The sequence below is a fragment of the Carassius gibelio genome, chromosome B11 (genome assembly GCF_023724105.1).
Source record: "Carassius gibelio isolate Cgi1373 ecotype wild population from Czech Republic chromosome B11, carGib1.2-hapl.c, whole genome shotgun sequence".
Lineage (NCBI taxonomy): Eukaryota > Metazoa > Chordata > Actinopteri > Cypriniformes > Cyprinidae > Carassius > Carassius gibelio.
Window position 1 is genome coordinate 8,995,136 of NC_068406.1, and position 24,388 is coordinate 9,019,523.

Genomic DNA, 24,388 nt, shown 5'->3' on the forward strand with positions numbered 1-24,388 from the left:
AAATATACATAAAAATATAAAATAAAAACAAGTTTAAGTCATAGTGGTGTTTTATTCATAGTTATCATGTGGTGTCACAAAATATTTCCCTGAATTTGACACAAAATGTTTTTGTTTTTTAATACAGTTTTTTTTTTTCTCGTAAAATACATTGGAGCGATATTTACATTTCTTTCTAAAAACTGTACAAAACATCTCTTTGATCACAAAACTGTACAAATCATAGGTTTTCTGTCCGGTGGGACTGACGGCTCAGTAATTGGGCCTCGGGGAGTTCTCTGTAACAACCTAAAAACCAGAAAGGGACTAAATCTATTCTGACAACAGAACACCACAGGAAACACACTCTCAATGACTCACACTCACACACACACCTTTCTGAACACAACAGATCAATAAATAAAAAAAAAAGATGTACGGTAAATGGCAAAGAGTCTTTTTTTGGTTACCTTGTGATGGATTTGAGAAGTTTTAAATACTTACTCTCTCAGAAATAAAGGTAGAGATAGTAAGATATATACCTTTGAGCTATTAATGCGGACCCTGTAGTGGTGAATAAGATACCAAGGTGTAGCTTTTAAATAGCATTGCCCCAGTGACAGCTATTGTACCTTTTTCTAAGAGTGTTTAGGTCACAATTCAAAAGAAATATCAGAAAATATAATAATAATAATACATTTTAAGAACCAATAAGAATACATTGCTGTTTTTGCATTTTCACAATTATTCAGATTTGTTTTCTGCTAAATTCATATATTGAAAATAAATGGTTCTAAAATTGTCATGGTTTTTTTTTTTATGTAAATTTTATTTTATTTTAGTTTGTTCTATGGTGAAATGTGACCCAGGTACAAGTTCAGCTATCAACCCGACATAAAAGAGAAAATGTCTGTATTTTCCAATTACACCATTACTTTATTTACCATAGTATATATATATATATATATATATATATATATATATATATACCATAGTAAGACATTGCTTGACATCGTTTAGTCTCATGCACAGTGGAAGAAACATTTGAAATTGAGAACAGAAAAATAAAACACACTAAAGGAAAAACTAATTTAAGGCCGTTCGGATTGGATGAGCTCAATGACGAATGAAAATCTTTGTGTTCTGGACCAAACATCATTCATTTCCATTTGTAGACGCTTTTAGTTTTTGGCGGTGGATGCTTATGTTCTTTAGTAACTGCACAGGATGTTGCAGCACTGTGGGACATTCATACGCATTTATATCTGCACAAGTGGTGAGGAAACTCATTTCAGGTAATTCTGGGAGATCATGAACCCTCCTGACACTACAAGATTCAGTAGAGGACACATTATTAATTAACCAAAAGTTTTCTTAAAACAAGCAAGCAAACAAAGAAAACAAAAAAAAAACATTTGACCCACACTGTTTACATCAGTACCAATTTAAAGTCTGATATTCACAGCTGTTTGGGTCCATGGACTGTAACGGAGAACAGCAGAGAGAAATCCATGGTCATGTGACGGCCGCCGCTAACTGTCCGTCTCCTGCGGGTGTCCAAACTCACGCGGACGTGGTCTGATCCAGTGCAAAGGGTTTGCCTCATTTCATGACTTCAGGAGGAAATATGAGACAGTGGCACACAGACGCAGTCTTCCGTCGCTTCCCACGATTCCCAGCTGAGAGTCCCAGAGGGCCGGAGGTCCGGCAGGGTCTGCGGTCAGGTGTCGGTGTCGGGTCTGGTGTCCTGAGACGGACAGTCTTGCGGACAGGAGCTGTCAGGAGTCGGAGGGCTTGGAGAGTCCTCGCCCGCTTGCATGGTGGTACAACTCACACAACACTAAAAAAATAAATATACAGTTTATATATAATTTTTTATTAGATCATGATGAAACACAATGAAGATAGCGGTCGAATGATCAAAGCAAATCAGCATATTAGAATGATTTTTGAAGAATCATGTACTAATAACTAAAACTAAGACCATAACAAGTATTTCACTTGTTATAATATATGATATTATCCAGTATATGTCTGATATTGACGTAGACGATGAGTTGCAGACCTGTGTGTTGATCTCGTGTGGGAGCGTGTGCTGATGGTTCCAGGGATGAACCTCGGACAGCTCCTTCTTCTGGTCCTGGGTGAACCAGGGCTGCATGGGCTGCATCAGAAGCAGCTTCTCCCGGTCTTCCTGAAGAACCTGCGCCTGATCCCTGCATGGAGATCCACACACACACACACAATAAAGGTCACTTAAACCGCCTCAATCATTCGCTAGATGGCACTCGACAGCACACCGCTTTGATTTCAACATTGTTTCTTAAGTAGTATAAACAGCAGAAAATTATGCTCTTTTTACAGTATAAATAAAATCTATAGAACTACCTGTATTTACTGTAAAAAGCATATTGTTAAAAAATCCTTCCATTTGCACTTCCATAGCATCTATATCACCAATAAAACATGCTATTTTCACTTAGTGTAAATAGCATCTACTGCTTATAGCAGCTGCCTTTTTATTATGAATATATAAATACACACTATATATATATATATATATATATATATATATATATTAGTGCCCTCAAACGATTAATCGCATCCAAAATAAGTTTTTGCTTACATAATGTATGTTTGTTTACTGTGTATGTTCATTATGTATATATAAATACACAAACATACAGTATATATGTGACAATGGACCACAAAACCAGTCTTAAGTGTCAGTTTTTCTAAATTGAGATTTACACAACATCTGAAAGCTGAATGGTCTATTAGGATTGGACAATATTTGGCCGAGATACAACTATTTGAAAACCTGGAATCTGAGGGTGCAAAAAAAAAATCTAAATATTGAGAAAATCGCCTTAAAAATTGTCCAAATGAAGTTCATAGCAATGCATATTACTAATCAAGTTTTAATACATTTATGTTAGGAAATTTAATAAAAATCTTCATAGAACATGATATTTACTTAATATCCTCATTATTTTTGGCATAAAGGAAAAATCGATAATTTTGACGCACACAATGTATTTTTGGCTATTGCTACAAACATTCCCATGCTACTTATGACTGCTTTTGTGTTCTCCAGGGTCACACATTTTTATATTTATATTCTTTATTATATAAAAATATATTTCATATATAAACATAAAATTTTTCTTAAAAATATACATGCATATGTTTATATATAAAATGTATATATAAATAGAAATATTTGATACAAGAATCTAACTTTTTTCCCTAATATATACATGTATGTATGTGTGTATGTGTATTTATATATACATAATAAATTTACAGAGTACACACATATGGAATGTAAACATACATTTTTATTTTGAATGCAATTAATCGGATTCGCCCTCTCCTCCGTCCATAATCAGGTGCTTGAATCACTTCATCAAGCTCTTTAACTCAGGTCTCATTGTGTACGGTCACCTGGAGTCACCTACCTCAGAGCTGACAGTGCAATGAGACATTAAACTTGATCAGAACTACCTCAGCGAGAGACTGGCAGCGCTAACTCTTTCTCCTGTGGAAAGAGATGCTCACAATGTCACGTTTCTCTCAGGTTTCTCAGAGGAATGAGCAGGAACCCGGGGTTCAGAGAAAGAGAGAGGGAGAGATGTTCCTGGTCTGGTACCTGGGGCCGATCTGATAGGTCATCATGACGGGTTCGGGCGTCTGCTTGATCATGCTCCATAACGGATTTTCCACGTGCTTTGTGAAGGTCGTACGCTCAAGTTCCTGGGCTTCTGCGGACTTGCGAGCTTTTCGCGATGTGTCCGATGAATCGTTGCTGGCGAAGTACTTGCTGCTGTTGCTGCTGCCTGTGAACGTGAAACGTTGGGGGTCAGTTTAATCAAATCGTGGAAGTCATATAGGAACAAACGAGGGTGAGGAATTTCCTTTCTGAATTCAATTTCCATTAAAATAACCTTCTGGAAGATGTTTATGTAGCAGAAAGTAGGTAACTAATCAAATGTCTACATATAGAGGCTATTTTGTGGTGAAAACCAGTCTTAAGTCCCTGGTGTATATTTGTAGTAATAGTCAACAATACAGTGTATGGGTCAAAATTATAGATTTTTTCTTTTATGCCAAAAATTATTATGTTACATGAAGATATTTGTAAATTTACTACCATAAATATATCAAAATTATATTTTTTATTAGTAATCTGCATTGCTAAGGACTTAATTTGGACAACTTTAAGGGTGATTTTCTCAGTATTTTGATTTTTTTGAACCCTCAGATTTCAGATTTTCAAATAGTTGCATCTCGGCCAAATATTGTCAGATTCTAATAAACCATACATCAATGAAAAAAAAAAAAATGTATTTATATAAATCACAATTATAAAAAAATGGACCCTTATGACTGGTTTTGTGGCCCATGGTCACAAATAATAAATGCCATTTTAAATAAATATTTTTATTTTATATATTTTGTTTTGTATGTGTATGGTTGATGCTAAAGTAATATAACACAAATAAAACAAATAAAATCAGCCATACATATAAACAATTGCAGAGGCATAACATAAAACATTTATACATTTACAATAACATTAATAACATTTATTTAAAATAATGTACCATAATATTTAATAATTCATAAATTAAATATACATTTCAACACATTTTACACAATATTTCACTCGAAAACTAAAAGTAAAAATGACCATAATACTATATATTTACCAATTAATATTAAATTAATATTAAACATATTATTACACTTATATTAATTTAATAAAATATTATTTAAAAAGTATTTTAAAATATTGTTTCAAGGAGTTACTGACAAAGACGAAATAACATTCGTTATTCGTTATCTCAACATTAAAGCTGCAGTAGGTAACTTTTGTAAAAATGTATTTTTTACATATTTGTTAAACCTGTCATTATGTCCTGACAGTAGAATATGAGACAGATAATCTGTGAAAAAATCAAGCTCCTCTGGCTCCTCCCAGTGTCCTATTGCCATTTGCAGTCACAGACCGCTCCCGGTAAGAAACAACCAATCAGAGCTGCGGTCCGTAACTTTGTTTGTGTTCAAAATGTAGAAAAATTTATATAATAAGCGAGTACACCATGAATCCATTTTCCAAACCGTGTTTTTAGCTTGTCCTGAATCACTAGGGTGCACCTATAATAAGTGTTTATATTCGGACTATTTTAGATTGCTTCGGGTGTACCGCAGCGGAGTAACCCAGTACCTTTGTGATTCTTCATAGACATAAACAGAGAGAAGTAGTTCTGGCTACGATGTTCTTCCGCAAGACGCAAGCAGTTCTGTTTATTAACCGCTAGAGCGTCAAAAGTTCCCTACCGCAGCTTTAAGAGTCACGTATGACTGATTTGAACAGCACCTGTGTGGCTGGTGGACGTCCCGTTCGACCCGGAGCCCAGAGAGCCTCCTGACTCTCCGGAGCCACTGCCCGAGACATTTGAGCCGGTTCCTGAGCGGGCGTCCTCCTGCAGCAACTGGTCCAGCAATTCACTGGAGGTGGAATGGGCGTCTTGTTGACACGAGTCGCTGGGAGCGTCCTCCTGTGAGCAGAGAAACAGACATGCTGATTAATCCCTTCACACTTTAGCTTCATAATTAGTAAAACTAATTACTAATCATTAAGTATGAAGCTAAATGAAGAAATGAAGATAAGTATTAAGCAAAAAAAACGACAGAAGTATGCATGATTGCTTAATTAAAACCCTTTCACGACAAGTATTTTGTAGGCTGTACATCATATTTGGTCTCTTAAGGCCCTTTCCAATTAATTTGTACAAAATATGCATCTCACATATTTTAATATTTTACATTAGAAATTACTTTCATATTAATTTTGAAAAGAATGTTAATATATTTTAATTAGATTTTAATATTTCACTTGATTTTAATAAATGTTATAGCAACATGACTGGGCCCTTAAAGGCAAACTTTTGATAAATATATGATAATATATATTTCGAATGCATTTTACAAACATATTTTAGGTATTTCAATCATCTTTAATAAAGTGACATCATTTGTCTCTTACAGCCCTTTCACATTTATTTTCACAAATATTTGATAAATATTTTACCAATTTTTAAAAAAAAGTACTTTAATAATAATAAATCAAATAACAATTGGTCTCTTAAGCCCCTTTTATTTAATTTGAAATAAAATGCATTTTAAAGTACTACATTTTATAAGAACTATATACATATTTTAACATTTTCATTAAAAATGTTGTATATAATGGAGTATTTAATTAATGATTAACAAAAACTTAATATGAGGTCATAAAAAACTGCATGCATACTAATTACAAAAATATTTCAAATAGCTTCAGATGGAGTAAATCATGTCCCTCCTCCTTTGGATGTCAGCTGCTCTCACCGCTTTGGCATGGTGTTCATGCAGACTCTCTGGACCGGTGCTGTGCTGGGCTTCGGTGGGCTTGGTCAGCTCCTCCTGGAGTAAGTTCAGCTGGATGGGCGAGCTGGAGCGAGAGCTGGAGAAGAGCGCCGTGGGCTGTGCTGCATCAAGTTCTTCCCCAAACCAAGGGGCAGGTATTGAGTCGACCTCTGCTGAAGCATCCTGTGCCATCCCGACTCCTGTGACGGTGGGACCTGGAGGATGGCCCTGTGATGGAGACACATGTGGCACATGTCCACCAGGCGGGACGAAGCCTCCCAAGTTAAAGGGAGGCTGGGGAACAATTCCGGGTGCTGGGACGGGCATCCCATGCAGGTACATGCCATTGTTCCCAGGGTACATGGGGTAGCTAGGAAGCAGGACGATCATTGTGGGAGTCATGGGATAGAGGTTCTGGACAACTTGGTCAGGCTGGACCACCATGGGCTGCTGATCCGCACCGACCACGGTGAAGTAAGGGGCTGTTTGCATGGGCACTGCCTTGGGCGGCACAAAGCCGATGTTGGACGGTGGGGGATGAGAGGACTCGGAGGAAGGCCAGGAGGAATGAGGCGCTCCGGTGGGGCCGGGAAGTGACCAGTAGTTGCCCGGCTGGGAGCCGTAGCTGTCGGATGAGTCTTCTGGTTTGGGACGCTTGTGTTTGTTCGGAGGACGCACAACATCAGCTGAGAGTAGATGGAAAAGGAGCGTTAATGAGTCTCAACACAAAATTATACTACTGCATGTGGGACCTGTGACATCAATGCTATTATGCTAAATGTAGACCATGCTCTGATTAAATTTAATGCATGGGGAAGGGTCTATATTTATTTTAGATAAAAAAAAAAAAAAAAAAAATATATATATATATATATATATATATATATATATATATGTATATATAAAATGCAGTTGTTTTCATAATAGACTCAAATTAATAATCCACTGACAGTCATACACTGATTAGACAATGTCAATCTTCTTTTGCTCCAGACAATTTAATCCAAAGCAACAAACAAAGGAAGAATATCAGAAAGCAATAGACCGATGAATAACAACGGCTAACACACACACACACACACACACACACACCTCTGTGGTGAGAATGGGCCCTGCTGCTGTTGTCCTGCTGGAGGTAGGAGCTGTAGGGACTCTGCAGGATACAATGTTGGAAACGATCCACGAATTGTTGTTCCTCCTTCTGCGTGTGGGCCGACAGCACCTCTTTAGTAAGACCCACCAGGAGTAACTCCTCCTGCGCCTCTGAGGAGGTGCTGGGGGCGGGGCGAGCAGGGGTGGGGGCGGAGTCTGTTGGCTCGCTCCCCATTGGAGCATCTTCTAAGGCAGTGACCTCTGGAAGAAGACAAGCGGCAGACGCAGGTGATCAAAAAGCCTAGAAACATATTTTTGTTTTGAAAATGTATTCAACCTCAGGCCAACCAGATGTAGGTGACGTTTTCCTGGAGTAGAACAGTAAAAATGTTTAGTTGTAAATAATGTTCAGTTCAGTTTCTAGCATAGGCCGATCATTTGACTTCAAAATATCGTTTCTTTATATGCTTTTTTTATTCTCAAAAACCGGCAGCTGCTGACTTGCATTTAATGAATCTCCAAATACCACAGTTTCAGTTTAAAATCTTCTTTGCCGTTCTACTGAAGAAAAAAAGTCATCTGGATGGCCTGAGGCTGAGTAAATTAACAGCAGCATTTCATTTTTGGGTGAACTCTGCCTTTTAATATGGTTTAACTGGCCAAACACATCTGGGGTCAGTGTATGTGTGTGCACTCACCTGACTCGGGCTGGGGTACGTGCACTATGGTGCTGCTGTAACTGCACTGACTGGTGACGGACACCACGCTCATGGCTTCTGTGGAGATTGTGATGTCCGTGAGCGGCGCTCCCACCACCGCTGCCGTCGTGGCCGAACCCGCAGACACCTGGCCGTCCAGAGCACCGGCGCCTTCCAGCGCAGCTTCTGCAGGAGAAGGACGTCAGTATCTCCGCAGGGTTTTAGGAGGAAAAAGGCCTACAGAAAGGCTTGGAAGGGACTTTGAAGGCTCTTACCGTCAGTGTTCACAGTGTCGTCATGTGCTGCCGCTGCAGGTTTGTCTTCCTCAGACATGGAGGAAGAGGAAGATGTAGTTATGGACAAAGATTCACTCTTTCGTTTCAGAGCAGATGTCGCACAGCTCTCCAGATATCTAGAGAAGCAAAAACATGAACCTTCATAAACAGATCACTGGTTACACATAAAAAAAAAATGTATAATGTCAAAAATGCATTGTTTTTAATGTTTTAATATTTATTAGATTTTTTTTTATTAATATAGAAAATGTATTTCAAAATGTAAACTTCTTTCTTGGAATTTCCAGACAAATATAATATATTATATTATATTATATTATATTATATTATATTATATTATATTATATTATATTATAATATAATATAATATAATATAATATGATATAATATAATATAATATAATTTTATGCATTTAGCAGACGCAGAATTTTTTTTTTTATTTGCTTAATTATCCTAAACTACTTATTATTAAACTATTAAAAAATATTAAAGGATGTAAAATCTTTTCTTTCAAAGAGAAAAAAGAAAAAAAAGATTATAGATTTAAATTCATTATGAATTTAATTACTACAGAAAAACATTTAATATGCTGGATTATTTTTTACATAATTTTTTTCCCCCAAATTAAGAAACAAACTATTTAACATGTATATATTTAACGCTTTACAGATTTAAATTAATATATATAGTTAATTACTACAGAAAAATTATTTTATTTTCTGGATTATTCAGTAATGGACATTAATACACTGTTATATACACTGCACATTTACAGTAACCTCACCTGATGATGCTGTCCACACAGTTGATCTGCTGGTACGATGGAATGTGTGGCTGCTTCCGCGCGTCTTGCAGAGACTGCTTTAGATGACCTCGAATTCCCAAACCCTGACTCGTGTTATGATGAACCCCTGCTGCCGCCACTGATGGGAACACACACCATTCAAATATGATCACATCAAGATGAGCTGCTGTGACGACTGAAGACAGATGCAGAAAAGACACACTCCAGACCTGCAGGGGCTGGTCCTAAAGTTGTGAGCTTCCTCTGGGAGTCCAGATACGCCTGCTGGCCCCACTTCTTCACTTTATTGACATCAGCACAAAACCGCTGCAAAGACATCTGCAAGACGAAAGATCCATCGTAAGGTCCAGGCCAACCAACATTCATATGTGACTTTACATGCACATTCAGACGTACTGGTTCTCTGTGCGAATCATCCCAGAGGTTTCCGTTACTGTCGCTGGACGACGCCACACTGATGTAGTGCTCGTGGGAGCCGTTACTACCCAGACTGCCATAGCCACTGGATCCATTATTATGAACCGGCTGAGAGGAATACAGACACGATCAAAACACTAACCAGCAGCTCAGATGTGCTTGACAACTGTAGTGATGCCACATATGAAGCAGTGTTCTTTTAGTATTATTTTTTATTCTATTATTTTCTCTTATTTCTTATTATATAATTCCTTGCAATTGCAAGTTTATAATCTCACAATTCTGACTTTTTTCTCACAACTTTTTTTCTCACTTGCTTTTTATAACTTGCAATCATGAGAAAAAAGTTGCAATTACCTTCTTTTTTTAATTCAGTTTAAGTTTTAATAACCTTTATATGATTGACAGTTGTTGGCTGGTATTAGTTGCTTTATCTGCATCAAATCAATATCTAATTGTGGACTGTCTATTTTTATATTTAAATGGGTTTTGCTGTCATCTTGCCCTAATTAAAGGGATGGCTATATATATATATATATATATATATATATATGGATGCATATGCCGATACCAATAACCGATAATTCTTTTAATATGAAAGCCGATAACCGATATGTGACTGATAATTCTCAATCCACCTTTTTACATTATTTTGAGAGCCTGATTACCAAAAAAAGTGACTGACAGTTGATTGACAGTGATTGACAGTTGTTGGCTGGTATTAGTTTATTTTATATTTTATATGGGTTTTGCTGTCATCTTGCCCTAATTAAAGGGATGGCTATATATATATATATATATATATATATATATATATATATATATATATATATATATATATATATATATATATATATATATATATATATATATGGATGCATATGCCGATACCAATAACCGATAATTCTTTGAATGTGAAAGCCGATATCCGATATGTGACCGATAATTCTCAATCCACCTTTTTACATTATTTTGAGAGCCTGATTACCAAAAAAAGTCTTATCATTAAAAGCCATTAAACACTTCAACATAAATAAAACATAAAGCAGCCTTACAAATAAATAAAATAATGCTTAAATAATAGAAATATGTTACTGGACAACATTACTTGCGTGTAAAAAAAAAAAAAAAAAAGGTGATAAGACTGGAGTGTGTTGAAAGAGGTCCAGCATGTAAGGACTATAACCAGAGATATTGTTAAAATCATTAAATATTGTCATTATTAAGAGTATTTGGCATTTCCAGATAATGTAGACCTGTTATTTTTTGGCTATTATTATTAGGTTACTTTTATTATCAAATTAATATTATAATTAATTTGCTTCGCAACAATTTCATAGCACATCACCACATAACTGACACGCTGTGACTCGCAGTGAGGAAAATAAAAATTTAGGGTATTAGCTTAGGCTACTCCCCAATGAAAATGTTTAAAAAATGTATTTTAAATTATATATATATATATATATATATATATATATATATATATATATATATATATATATATATGACAATCTCTATCATAGTTATTAATGTTGTAAGCTGCTGTTTGAGCTGCATGGGCTGAGCTAAAGATGATCACCAGCAAACTGAAGCGCTCTATTAACCCCCTATAGGCTATAGCTTAACCAAACGCAGTGTTTCCAATGATATTTCAAGCAATTAAAAACCATCATGGTGAACAGTGCGAATCTGAAATGTCTCTGCAGGAAATAATGCATTATTTATTGGCTCTAAGATATCGGCCAAATTCTCTTATCGGTACGTTAACGACAACAGAAAAAATGAACATATATCAGCTGATATCGATATGGTGTTCAATATATCATGCATCCCTAATAAATATATATATATATATATATATATATATATATATATATATATATATATATATATATATATATATATATATATATATATATATATATATAAAACTGAACTCTTTAAAAGCACTATTTTTGGAAGATTTATTGGTTTTTAATAAGTTTATTTTAACAGCTTTTATGTATTTTGGGTCTGTTCCTTACACAAAGTCATCCATGCAAAACTATTAAAAACTAGTTTGCGGTCAGTGAGATTTTTTTGCCCATTCTTTCATGAAAAGAAAGTTCAAAACAAATTTCCCTGACATTATAAATGCATTTACTGTCACTTTTGAACAACCGGCCTGCAAAAAGCTTGCTAATGTGGCTTGTCCTCACCTGAAGGAAGAGCTTGTAGATCATGGCTTGCAGCTCTTTCACGTCCTCACACATGATTGGATGCTTGGCTTTACTCCGCGCAGCGAAAACGTCCTCATTTAAAGGTCCACTACAGAGAAGACGCACAAAAACAAATGCTTCTGTATAAGCAAATGTCAGTGTTTGGACACACAGCACAACTGGCGCACTACTAAGCTGGTGCTTACGTGCGAACTTTGTGCCTGCCGATGATGAAGGCCACCTTTCGGCTCCAAGGGTTGATGAAGCTGGACCAGCTGGAGTCCAGGGTGATGTAGTCGCCGTTCTGACACCGAAAGCGGATGGGCGAGTGTTCAAACGGAGGCTGGCCCGCGTACTTCAGAACTGAAGCAATCAGGACAAATTTGATTAAGACTTTACACAAGTCTGATAAAGACTTCACAATGTTGAAAAGTCGTACTTTTGCGGTGCATGGCCAGCATGAGCAGACGGTCGTCTGGATGCAAGCAGGTCAGAACCGAGGTACCGATCAGGTCCTGGGGGAGGTAGCCGAGCAAAGGCACCGCTCTGTGAACACACACCACCAACTAACACATGAGGAATCATTTCACACTAGCTATATAAAATCATTTGTTTCAATTCTTTGCTGCTTAAATGCTCATCTTATGCTACTGATTAAATGTGATGTTTAAAAACAGTCCAACTCAGTGTTATTTGTACTGTAAAGGACTTTTAATTCAATTCATTTCAAAACATATTTTATACTACTATGAATATGCTGCTCAGCCATATATTCTGTGCAACATTGTATTTTTAAATAATAATAATAAGCTGCTCAGCTATACTCTGTGCAACATAATATTTAATAACAAAAACAATAATGTGCTACTCAGCTTTACTCCATGCCGCTATTTATTTCAAAATAATAATAAAAATATGATGCTCAGCCATATTCTGTGCAACATATTTTCAAATAATAATAATTATAATAATAACAGTAATAATAATGATAATAATAATTATTATATGCTGCTCAGCCATACTCTTTGCAAAATAATAATACTTTCAAATAATAATAACAAAGAGATAATAATAATAACAACAGTGCAGCTTTACTCCATGCAGCTAATAAATTAAAAAATAATATTAATAATAACATGCTATTTAGCCATATTCTGTGCAAAATATTTTCAATAATACTTCTACTACTAATAATAATAATAATTATTATTATTATATGCTGATCCGTCATACTATTCTTAATTAATAATATAATAACAACATTGTGCTACTCAACTTTAATAATAATATAATTTTTTTTTTTAAATATCCCGATTAGCTTTACTTTGTGCAACGTATTATTTTAAAACAACAACAATAATAGATCTGCTCATCTGTAGTTTACTCCATGCAGCACATTATTTAAAAAAAATAATAAAAATTTATTTACAAAAAAAAATGTATAATAAAAATGTATTTATTATTAAATAAACACCTGACCATTTGCCCAAGCTGCCGATTCTTTTACTAAAGGTCAAAATCACTCACCGGTCATCCACTTCTAAAAAGACACAGCCTGGTGAATGAGTCGTGCTGAATATGCGCTTGTCTACGGGAATGCGAGGGGCTGCAGACAAAGCAACAAGCAAACACACACACAAATAACAATCATGCAGGATAACAAAATTTCATTCCGGCAGAGTTAAACAAGTAACATAATCAGGTCATGTGACAATTAATTTTGGTGAAAGGTACCCTCATATCCTGAGAGGATGCGCTCGGCCAGGGCCAGACAGCACGGCTCCTCCTCTCCGCTCAATCCCTGAACCTTCAGCAGGTACGGAGTGATCCGGAAGGGACTATAACGCATTTCTCCATCTCTATCCTTCCCTCCTCTGAACACACACATAGAAAAAACATTTAAAAGACACTTAATATTCAATAATATTATCGGTTTGACTGCACTGACAACAGAGAGAACAAATGAGAAGAACGGGATAATGATTTAATTAGCTGCTATACAGATGAAATAAGCTTGTGTCTTAATTTGATGAACGCTGCACTATTAGTGAGCTAAATTGCATCAACAAGCGGTATAATTGTCTTCTGTGGAGCTACTTTACATTTTGTTACTTAATTGAAGGACTATTGTCTTGTTTATTACTCTGAAGCTGCTTGAAACCAATCTTTATTGTAAAAAGTGCTACATAAATAAGTGCGATCTATTAATGTGACACAGATGAGAATAAGTAATAATGCTGTACAACACACCGACCTGATTCGACAGAAGAAGGACTTGACCTGGGCACATTCGAACAGAACCGCCGCTACAGAGAGACAAAGAGGAATTAGCATCTTTCATTCCTAAAACGTATAAAAGACGGCGGCATAATTCAATGTGTGTGTAATATCAGTGAAAGCCTCCAGAGCGTCTCACCGCTGTCTGTGCACACGTTCCAGGGCGGCAGCCGCGGTTGAGCCGTGTGCGAGTAAAACACATTGACGTCCTGATGGTACAGCAGCTCCACGAACTTGGCAGATTCCAGAAACTTCCTCTTGCAGTGAAGCACGCTGGAGGCCTGTTCGGATGCGTAAACCATCTTCCCCGAGGCCAGAGAGAAGACCACCACAAACGTGTCCTGAGAACACCACAGAACTCTTGGTGAACTCCTTCCACAGAGACAGAATTAAAGGAACAGTTCAACCTAAAATTACAATTCTGTCATCATTTACTCCAAACCTGCATGTGTTTATATGTTGGGAATGTTGGAATACTATGGAAGTCAATGGGGACCAGCAACTGTTTGGTTCCCAACATACTTCAGATCAGAGCCGTATTTACAAAACATAACTCAGCTCATAATTCCCCGATTTAGGAGGAAATCTTAATAATAATGGGCGTGTCAATACTAAATTTAGGACTCTTACATTTTTCCTCTAAGAGTATTTCGCAAAGGGTTTTAGCTAGTGCTGCCAAACAATTAATCGCATCCAAAATAAAAGTTTTTGTTTACATAATATATGTACGTTTACGGTGTATATTTATTAAGTATATATAAATACATACACACACATACAGTATTATATAAATATACATATTATATACAAATATTTACATTATATACATGCATGTATTTGTATTTATATAAACATAATAAATATACATGGTACACACACATAATAAATGTATTACTAGGGATGTAACGATCCACTCTACTCACGATTTTTAAAAAAAATGAGATTTAAGACCTATTTAATTATAAATTACATGTGTCCTTTTATTATTGCTTGGACTAAATGCTGGACGTTTCTTAGTGAATTTGAAATGTAACACTTTAATAATATACTTATATAGCACTTGTATATTATTGCTCTTTTGTTGGTTTTGATTGCTTCTGTTGTCCTCATCTACAAGTCACTTTGGATAAAAGTGTCTGCTAAATGACAAACTTTTAATGTAATGTAAATGTAAATAACAAAACTAAATTGAAATTTTATACCAATAAAATAGATCTCTTCATATAAACAAAATAAGGCTTTGTGTGTGCTCTTTCCATTTAAAATTAGAGGCAACCCTTGCATTTTAATCATGATCCAAACAAAGATGCTGCATACATGCAAGATGAGCAGTTTTTAATCTAAATTAGATTGTATTATTTCGAAATTTGAAGCAAAAACAGAATGGTTTGACTTCAGTTTTGTGGTTTGACAAAATATCTGCATGAAACAGACACGGCAGACGAGCTGAACGAGATGCAGATTCAGTCTCTGCCAGCAGGTGGCGCTTAAAGCGTTTCCTTGGTTTCCGCTGTAAACAAAGCAGCGCTGCACTTATGAACTTTAATATGCATTACACAGAGGCAAGATGAAAAGAAAAATAACTGAATCACGATTTGTCTAGCATCTCAGCTGATTTGAATCGTCAAATTTTTTTACTGATTTGCAACCGGTTCGCGGTTAATCGATACATCCCATGTATTACACATGAAGTCTGGTGTAAGTGCAGCTGAAGTGGAGATTTCTGAAAAATTCAAGAGAAAACCGCCCTTAAAAGCAGGCATTGCAGTTCAAATCTACAGATGCAAACAGATACAATACAAAAACGTATTTGGGAATTTTTCACTCACCTTCCACTAGAGTGAACAACACATGTTGAAAAGCCAAAATAGCCCAAAATCTCAAAAATGACCAGTGAAAACAAACACGGCTTTGCCTGTAGGCTTTGAGAGGAAACTCAGCAGGACGTACAGTGTTTTTCAGTGTGTGTTCTGAAGTGATTTCCTCCAGCTCCTCCAGCTTGCACACAGTAGCTGCTCGTCTTTCCTCCAGTCCGCTGCTCATTAGTAAGTTGTAGTACTCACTTGTTGCTGCAGGGGGAGGCAGAGGAAGAGTAAAAATGAGCCGAGAATGAGAGCCACAATCTTCTAGTTACTCAATGTTTGGCTTAAACAACAGAGCAGGTGGCTCACAAGAGACCCTGCCAGATATTACAACACCAGACAAAACAATTACTGCGAAATTTCACATAGCATTACATCACAGACTGAATAATGACATTTATTTCAAGTGATAGAACAAACAAAAATAAACAGAAAAATAAACCCATGTAGGCACTGAAGAAGCTTGAATTAATATTAATAAAATCAATTTAATTAATAAAACTAAAGGCATGATGATTAAATCCATCAAAATATTAGCATGATAATATATTATACTCAATATTATCCTTGCAAAAACTTTTTACTTTTTCCTTACGGGCATTATTTGTTTGCCATTCATTTGATAAAATTGCAGTACACAAAACAGATTTTAAAATCAAAAAAACTTGCTTATGTGCATGTGAAAATATGAATTTGCTGTGATTTGTGGCAAAATCTGTACATTTTGGTAAGGGTAACTACAGCTGAAAAAAATAAATAATTATAAAATGCCCAAACTGTGCTGTTTTAGCACATTTAATGCTTATTGTAGCAACAGTGTCATGAGAGCATCTGTTTGTTTTTAAACTTGAAAATTAAAGAGATTTTATTTTTTATTAGAGATGTTAGGAATTTTGCTTTATTGTGTTGTTTTATTTGTATTAAATGCAAATAATAATATTTTAATATGATGAAAAAAAAAATCTAATAAAAACACAAAATAATCAAATAAAATATTGGCTTTGGCTTATTTAGTTTATTATAAAGTTTACTAAAATAGTCCAAGAGTTCAAAGCATAATGTTTTCAGTGTCTGCTGTTTTGATGTTTTGATTCTGTTGCTACTATGAGAATCTATAGCCCCAAAAAACAGGAAATACATCTCGGCCACATTCCAGAGAGCTGAGTTTCACAATTACTGAACGCCATGACGCACATGATGACCTCATGCAGAAACTATCAGCATCTGCCCCATCATCTCAATACAGGCGTTATACTCTAAAACATATTTGATATAGCAATAAACAAAAAATGGGAAAGCACTGAGAATGAGTTAACAGAATGAGCAGGGTTTTACTGTCAGTGAGTGGATGGGACCCTGACTCGCCCTTCCTGCAGACGCATTACATAATCACAGACGCTCGGCTGCGGATCTGACTGTGCTGCCGTTATAACAGCAGTCACTCACAAAAAGAGCTCTGTGTGTGTGTGTTTATACCTTGTACTTGTTTGACACAGTTCAGTGCATAGTTCAGTGCCTCTACAGTACTGGCTTTGCTGCGGCTTTTCTTCTCAGACGGCAGCCGTTTCTTCATCTCCTGCACCGTCTGCATCATCTCCCGGTGCGTCTGCTCACGGCCCAGCTCCGTCTGCTCACTGCACATGCACACGTTTGTTTTTATTCACTCATTCAGCATTTATTTGAATTCTAGCCTAATCTTAATTAATTATAATGGAGGGCCATTTCTGCCACATAAGAAAAAAAAAACAGCTTGTTTCAATTATAAATTTATCTCAATCTCGAGTCGTAATTATGTCTTTGTCATGTTCACGGGTCTGTGTGAGATGTACGGGTCAGACCTGGGTTTACGTGAATATCTTTCTATAAGCAGACTCGTGGCCGTGCATGTGAAGTGTCGGAGGCGAGCATCAAGAAAAAAAATCAGCTTGTTTCAATTATAAATTTATCTCAACTTATGTCATAATTTTAGGTTTTTATCGAATAATTATATGTATTTGTTATTTTTTCTCATAACTGATGCATGTCAATTTTGACCTGTCTCATAAAAAGTAATAAAAATAAAAACTTTTAGTGTAATAATTATGATTTTTTTGTTTAATTTTAACATTGTATCTTATCAATACAACTATTTCAGAATTATGAATTAACAAAGCATTATTGTGATATTTTGGCGAATAATTATCAAATTTATCTTGTAATTTAAACCTTTTATTCAATATATCTTATAATTGACTGTCAGTTTCTACTTTTAATTTCATAATTGACTTATCTCATAGAAGTAACAATAATGACATAATATCAACTTTTAATATTATAAGTGTGACTTTATCTCATAATTTCATTATTTAATTGAATTATTATTTAACATAGCATAATTTTGTTAGGTTGTGAAAATATCTTTTTTTTTCCTTCTTTTTCTCTATTTATCTCATAATTGACTTAGTCATAACCTCATAAAAGTCATAATTATGACACCTTCCAGCGTTAACGTCATAATATTGACTTTTTATTTACTTATTTATTTTTCTTATTGGTTAAACAAAGCAGGGTTTTGTTTTCTTATGTGGCAGAATTGGCCTTCCTTAATTACAATAACTATATAGGTATAGAAATTATTTGAAAAGTGAAGGGAATTTTATACACAAAACGTAAATAGTTACATTAACATTTGATTTCAACACTAGATAGGTTCATCCTTTACAACTGAATAATTGTTTTGTGTGTGTGTGTGTGTGTGTGTGTTTTGCATGCATTTAAATAACACTTTTCTATCCAATTTGTATCTAATACAACAACATTTTTAAGTGGTCAAATACTTTTTAAGAGCACTGTATGAACCATGACATTAATGCATATCTGCCAATCTAAATGGAGTTTTTCATATTTGAGTTCTAATGTTTAAATATGTGGTTGTGATGGTTCGAGGTGGGTAAGTTTACCTGCACACCGTGTGAGGAGCGCTGTGAAAGCTGGACGATGACGAACCAGTGGCAGATTTTGAGCTGAAGACACAAAGAGAGAGAACTTGACTTAACCAGAAGGCCAATATTATACACAAAATACATACAGCTGGTCTAGAAGACAGTTTCAATTAGGACTACAGCTACAGTAAAAATGAATCAGGAAGAAAGACAACTCTCAAATGGACTTGATCAAGTCAAGTACTCATGATTAGAGGTTTGTTCAAATCACAACCCCTCAGCATTAGCATTAATAACAGTGATTGTTGTACCTCTTGGTGCTTCCTGATCCCGTGGTGCTTCCAGGGCTGCAATTGGCCGAGGAGTGATGATGTCGCGAGCCTCCAACGCTGTCGTTTCCGCTGCTGGAGTCGTGGCCGCTGTTCATGTCCACATCCTCGTGCGTCTGCTCACACCCCGCTGGGCTTTCACCTCTGGTGGTTCTTCCTCGCTGCCCCTCAGCCTCCTCCTCCTCACCTGAACCACATCTGGATCTGCTTCCGCTGGTCCCGGGGGCCTGCCCAATGTTAGTTAGGTCCATCTGCCCCACACACTTGCTGGAGCCTGGAGAAGAGTTCTCCTCTTCTCCATCATGAAAGCCGTCTCCTCCCAGCATTGCCCCGCTGCAGATTCTCCTCCAACCGCTGCCCACCTCTACTGAAGCTCTGATCCGCAATCCAGATGCTCCGCTGCTTTTGTCCACATCAACAATGAAGGTCTATAGAGAAATCCATGAGGATGATGTTTTACTAGATGGTTATGTAGAGTCTTCACTTGGGGGGACTGCAAAAGGAACATGGATACAATAAATAGTGTGTGTGTGCATTTTTATATTTATATATTTTTTTATATATATATATATTTTTAAATCATTAAAACGGGCAATTATATATTTTTGTGTATTTTGAAATGTGTGTATTTTGAAAGTGTAGGGTTTTTTATTTAATATATTTGTGTGTACTGTGTATATTTATTATGTATAAATACTAGGGGTGTCCATGGTTAACCGGTTAACCGATTAACCGTTAAAAATTGCGTAACCGAGTGAAACATTTTGCTCGGTTAAGTGACGTCAATGGCGTGCATTGAATTTAGTTGTAATACATTTTTGCACCACCAGAGACCGCCAGAGCGCTCCCAGACATTTGTAATGTCCACAAGAAGAAGTCATTTTTCTAATATGAAGCGGGCAAAAAAAAGTACAGCGTTGGAGCACTTTAAAATTGAGAGTGACGGGGCAAAATGCAAGTATTGCAATACAGTGCTTAGATATACTTCAAGTACAACCTCGTTGTTGTAATCTCAACAGCCAACACCCGGGCATCATTATGCCGGTCAGGAGCGAAAGCATCTCAGCTGCGTGGCGTGTCTGTTTTTAATTCGGCTCCCATGTTAACAGGTTAGAGCTTGCCGACTGCCTGCGTGAGACGCGCGGCTCAGGCGCGGCTCGACGCGTGCATGCTAGAAATAGAACTGACGCCTTGTTGGAAGTGTTTCCAGGCAAAATATAATAGGAAAATATGTTTATATGTCATTTTGTACACAAATACATATTAATTCATGACATTTTGATATTTGAAAGTCTATAGGTTGACATAAATTCAGATATAAATGTAATTAAAAAAAATAATTATCGATTTTCAAATATTGTACCTGTCAAACATGATCATAGTCATAGCCTTAGCGAGGCGGCCGCGGAGCCTGCTTGTTACCTTCGCCTAAACACGGAAAGTTACATAACCATTACTAGAGCCTGTTCCTTTATAACATAGCCAAAGGTCGGTGTATATTTGCTTTATACATTTTAGGCTTATTCTCAAATACAGATTGTGTTAGTGGGCGGGATTATTAAGTAGTTTTAATAGGACAATTTGACCGGAGAGATTAAATTTCTTTTTTTTTCTTTTTTTGGCCAATGTCTGGAAATTACCGGACAACGGAAACCCTGGCGCACATTATGGTTAACCGATTATTAACCGCTAAGGGCCTCGGTTAACGGTTAATGAAAAACTTGAAAACGTGCAGCCCTAATAAATACACACATGCATGTATATATTTTGAAATTATTTACATGTATTTACATGCATACATGCATATACAATTTGTATTATTTATGAACATATTGAATAAATAAAAATTTTCTCAAATATTCATGCATGTTTATGTATATATACATAATAAATATACAGTTTGCGCACATAATGTAACCAAAAACAAATGAGATATCACTAGTAATAATTTAACAGTGATAATATATATATATATATATATATATATATATATATATATATATATATATATATATATATATATATATATACACACATGTAGTATATTTTAATATTTCAATGTATTTTAATTAGTGCTGTCAAACGATGAATCACATCCAAAATAAAAGTTTTTCTTTACATAATATGCATGTGTGCTTTGTTTATTTATTATGTATATCTTGTTATTATTTATTATGTATATTTGCTACACATACATGTTTATAGTTCAGAAAAATAGGTTAATTTTTAATATATTAAATATTTATTTATAATATAAATATTTATTTATAATATAAAATATATGAATATAAATATAGACATGTAAATACGTGTAAGTAATATTTTCAAAATATATACTGTATGTTTGTGTATTTGTTTATACATAATAAATATAGAACACACATATTATGTAAACAAAAGCCTTTATTTTGTATGTGATTAATGGTTTGACAGCACTAATTTTGACTTAAAGATATTTACATTGTCCAAAATATAATGTATAATTTATTATAGCATTTAAAGCTCTGAATTTAATTTTCAACTTGGAAAATATGTTTTCATAGCTGTGCTGTTTACAACATACATTAAATGAAATATAATTTGAGCAAGGTACATCAATTTGATGCATTAAGCTTTTCAGAGCTCTGGATATTTTGTGGGAGGTTACTACAATGTCTAGTAAAAAAACTAAAAAAACACATTCACCACATTACATCTCATTCACGACTGGAATGATTGTATAATGGGGTGTTGTTTTGCACACGCAGCAAAAGATATCAAAATGTGTGAACATAATCATATCAGCTAAAAAACAACACAAAAGCCTAATGGTGTCCTCCATCCTCAGACAGAAAGATTCATAACACATATTATACAACTGTCTGGCTTTATTCAGGACGCTTCTGTTACACACTCTTAAATGATTCCTAACAGTTAGGGTTAGCCAGACTAAATATTTTACAATTACATACTGTATTGCTCATCTTTGTTCTAGTGCCTCATAAGTACAAGTTGTTTTACACGACAACCTTCAGGCTGCATTTATAATTTTTTTGCAGATAATCAGTTAGAAACGGTCCAGCTTAAGTTCAAGGCAGGCTTTTTATAGTTAACTAAAACAGAAACCAAAAAATGTATTTGGTTATTTGAAATAAAAGAAACATTAACTGAAATCAAATAAAATATATAAAAACGTATTTCAGCATTCTCATTTTCATTTAATTTATCCTGACGTACAAAAATAACAAACTAAAATAAAAATATATAAACTATAAAGAATTAGAAAATATATAGGATACAAAACACTAATACAAATTATTATTATTTTTTAATATCTTTATTATTATTATTATTATTATTATAATTATTATTATTATTATTTTTTTTTGCTATTCTACCTGACTCCAGAGTTAAATGTATGTCATCCATGTATATATATGCACAGCTTTTTGGACATTTTGAGCTATGTAAAACTTGAAAATGCACTTCAGAAGAACAGGGCGGCAATCAGTGCTTTCAGTATGCATTATGATTACATATGTGATTATATAATACTGGTGTCACGTATACACATTCATTTCTTTGTTATTCACAACTGTTTCTTTATCATATCCCACAAGCTATTTAAGAAAACAAAAAGAGATATGGGATCTATTGTAACAGGTAATATTTTTCATGTAAACCCTATACTACTGTGAACCATAAAATGTTACATGTATCTTTACTTAACTTTTATACATAGTAAAAAGTGACAATAAGCTGATGCATATCCTCAGGTTACAGACCAGACAGAGTGAAACTCCTTGAGTTTTGGGGAGTCAACTGTATAGCACCTCAAAAAGGAGTATCCAGACAAATAGACAGAATCCAAGATTTAAAGCAAACGGGATGCAGAAATAAAGACTTTGTAAAAACTATAAATATTGCATGAAATAGTAGTTTGTATCTGCATCCCCCTGCTTTCTAATTAAAGGCATCATCCATGGGAACAGTTGACCAAACATTTCCATGACTGTGTAATTCTGACTGATTCTTAAATAGGATACAGGTGCTTATACACAACTGATATCAAATGTTCAATAATAAACGATAACAAAATACTTTCCTGGCTCAGCAAATGTACACAATATTTTGATATTAAGCAACTACAGACCCACTATCTGACTTGACCTATTAAAACACCATTTAGGATTCACCTAAAAAAATAACATCCTCCATTACAAACCTACAAGACAAGAATAACACTGTGATATGATGCTCGCCTCCGCCACTTCACATGCACGGCCACGAGTCTGCTTATAGAAAGATATGCACGTAAACCCAGGTCTGACTCGTACATCTCACACAGACCCGTGAACATGACAAAGACATACACTTCTGAGTGAAATACAAGTTGTTTATTTAAGCATGTAACAAGCCAGACGGACAGTGCGCATGCGCAGTTACATGCACTGTTTCACGAACAAACACAAAGACAGATTATTAAATATTTCACATATTAGAAATGAATGTTGATAATTATACGATATAGTTAATAACGTCATTATAATTTTGTATAACTTAGGTCGTACACGTCTCGAATGACGCGTTTCTCGTCTTATTAAACGCTCTTGAACATCACAGCACTAGTATATCCATAAATGTATTCCGCGCTCTTGAGATACTTTAAAGATCAGTACTTACTTGATGTTTATGTTCGAGAATCACTTGCTCCAGTTTCTCGTGCGTTCCTCCATTATTCCTCCGGAACACAACACTTCAGGCCCACGTGAGAGTCTGGCCGAGCGGAGCCACGCCTGCTCGATTCCGATTGGTGGGAGCGTTTCCCCGGGACAGTCTGATTGGTCGAGGGCGTGGTCATGACGACAGCCAGTATAGGAGGATGCGGCTGGACTCACGTGTATGACCATGTTATACAACCGATGAAAACAAAGACGTAGCAGTGGAGATCTCGCGTGGTAACGGACCGTTATAACGCCTCCCTCGGGTTAAATGAGGTGGCACTGTACGGGTGCTGTTACTTTTATTAAATAACTCGGTGAAAAACGTAAAATACCGTAAGCTGTCGTGACTACACCGGCGCGTGATGCCGTATGTTACGTCGCGGCCTGGAAGCTG

At 35.5% G+C, this 24,388-nt stretch overlaps 1 protein-coding gene across 3 annotated transcripts; it reads right to left on the reverse strand.

Moving 5' to 3' along the window:
* Positions 1-32: 32 nt before the first annotated feature.
* On the reverse strand, positions 33-24,078 carry LOC127968624 (period circadian protein homolog 2). Of its 3 annotated transcripts, XM_052569932.1 has the most exons (23): positions 23,954-24,078; positions 19,274-19,784; positions 18,981-19,043; positions 17,518-17,675; positions 16,130-16,248; positions 14,319-14,520; positions 14,157-14,208; positions 13,637-13,776; positions 13,430-13,508; positions 12,342-12,448; positions 12,109-12,265; positions 11,903-12,011; positions 9,681-9,809; positions 9,494-9,602; positions 9,264-9,402; positions 8,459-8,595; positions 8,184-8,369; positions 7,486-7,746; positions 6,376-7,079; positions 5,363-5,543; positions 3,632-3,818; positions 2,045-2,195; positions 33-1,819 (listed from the first exon to the last, which is right to left on the reverse strand). In XM_052569932.1, the coding sequence occupies exons 2-23, from the start codon at positions 19,615-19,617 to the stop codon at positions 1,700-1,702; spliced, it is 3,834 nt and encodes a 1,277-aa protein (XP_052425892.1). In that variant the 5' UTR covers positions 19,618-19,784; positions 23,954-24,078; the 3' UTR covers positions 33-1,699. The 3 variants fall into 3 exon arrangements, with proteins under 3 accessions (XP_052425892.1, XP_052425894.1, XP_052425893.1); XM_052569933.1 differs by lacking the exons at positions 33-1,819; positions 2,045-2,195 and adding an exon at positions 3,301-3,520; XM_052569934.1 differs by lacking the exons at positions 17,518-17,675; positions 18,981-19,043; positions 19,274-19,784; positions 23,954-24,078 and having other exon boundaries at positions 16,009-16,155.
* Positions 24,079-24,388: the final 310 nt, after the last annotated feature.

What these genes read in the sequence shown, in the direction of transcription:
- LOC127968624 (XM_052569932.1), bottom strand. Translation starts at nt 19,617, where the DNA reads ATGCTGGGAGGAGACGGCTTTCATGATGGAGAAGAGGAGAACTCTTCT. An exon ending in TGTGTGGACAGCATCATCAG is followed by an intron (nt 8,596 to 9,263) that starts GTGAGGTTACTG and finishes TTGCTTCTCTAG; the next exon opens with ATATCTGGAGAGCTGTGCGA. An exon ending in CACACGAGATCAACACACAG is followed by an intron (nt 1,820 to 2,044) that starts GTCTGCAACTCA and finishes TTATTTTTTTAG; the next exon opens with TGTTGTGTGAGTTGTACCAC.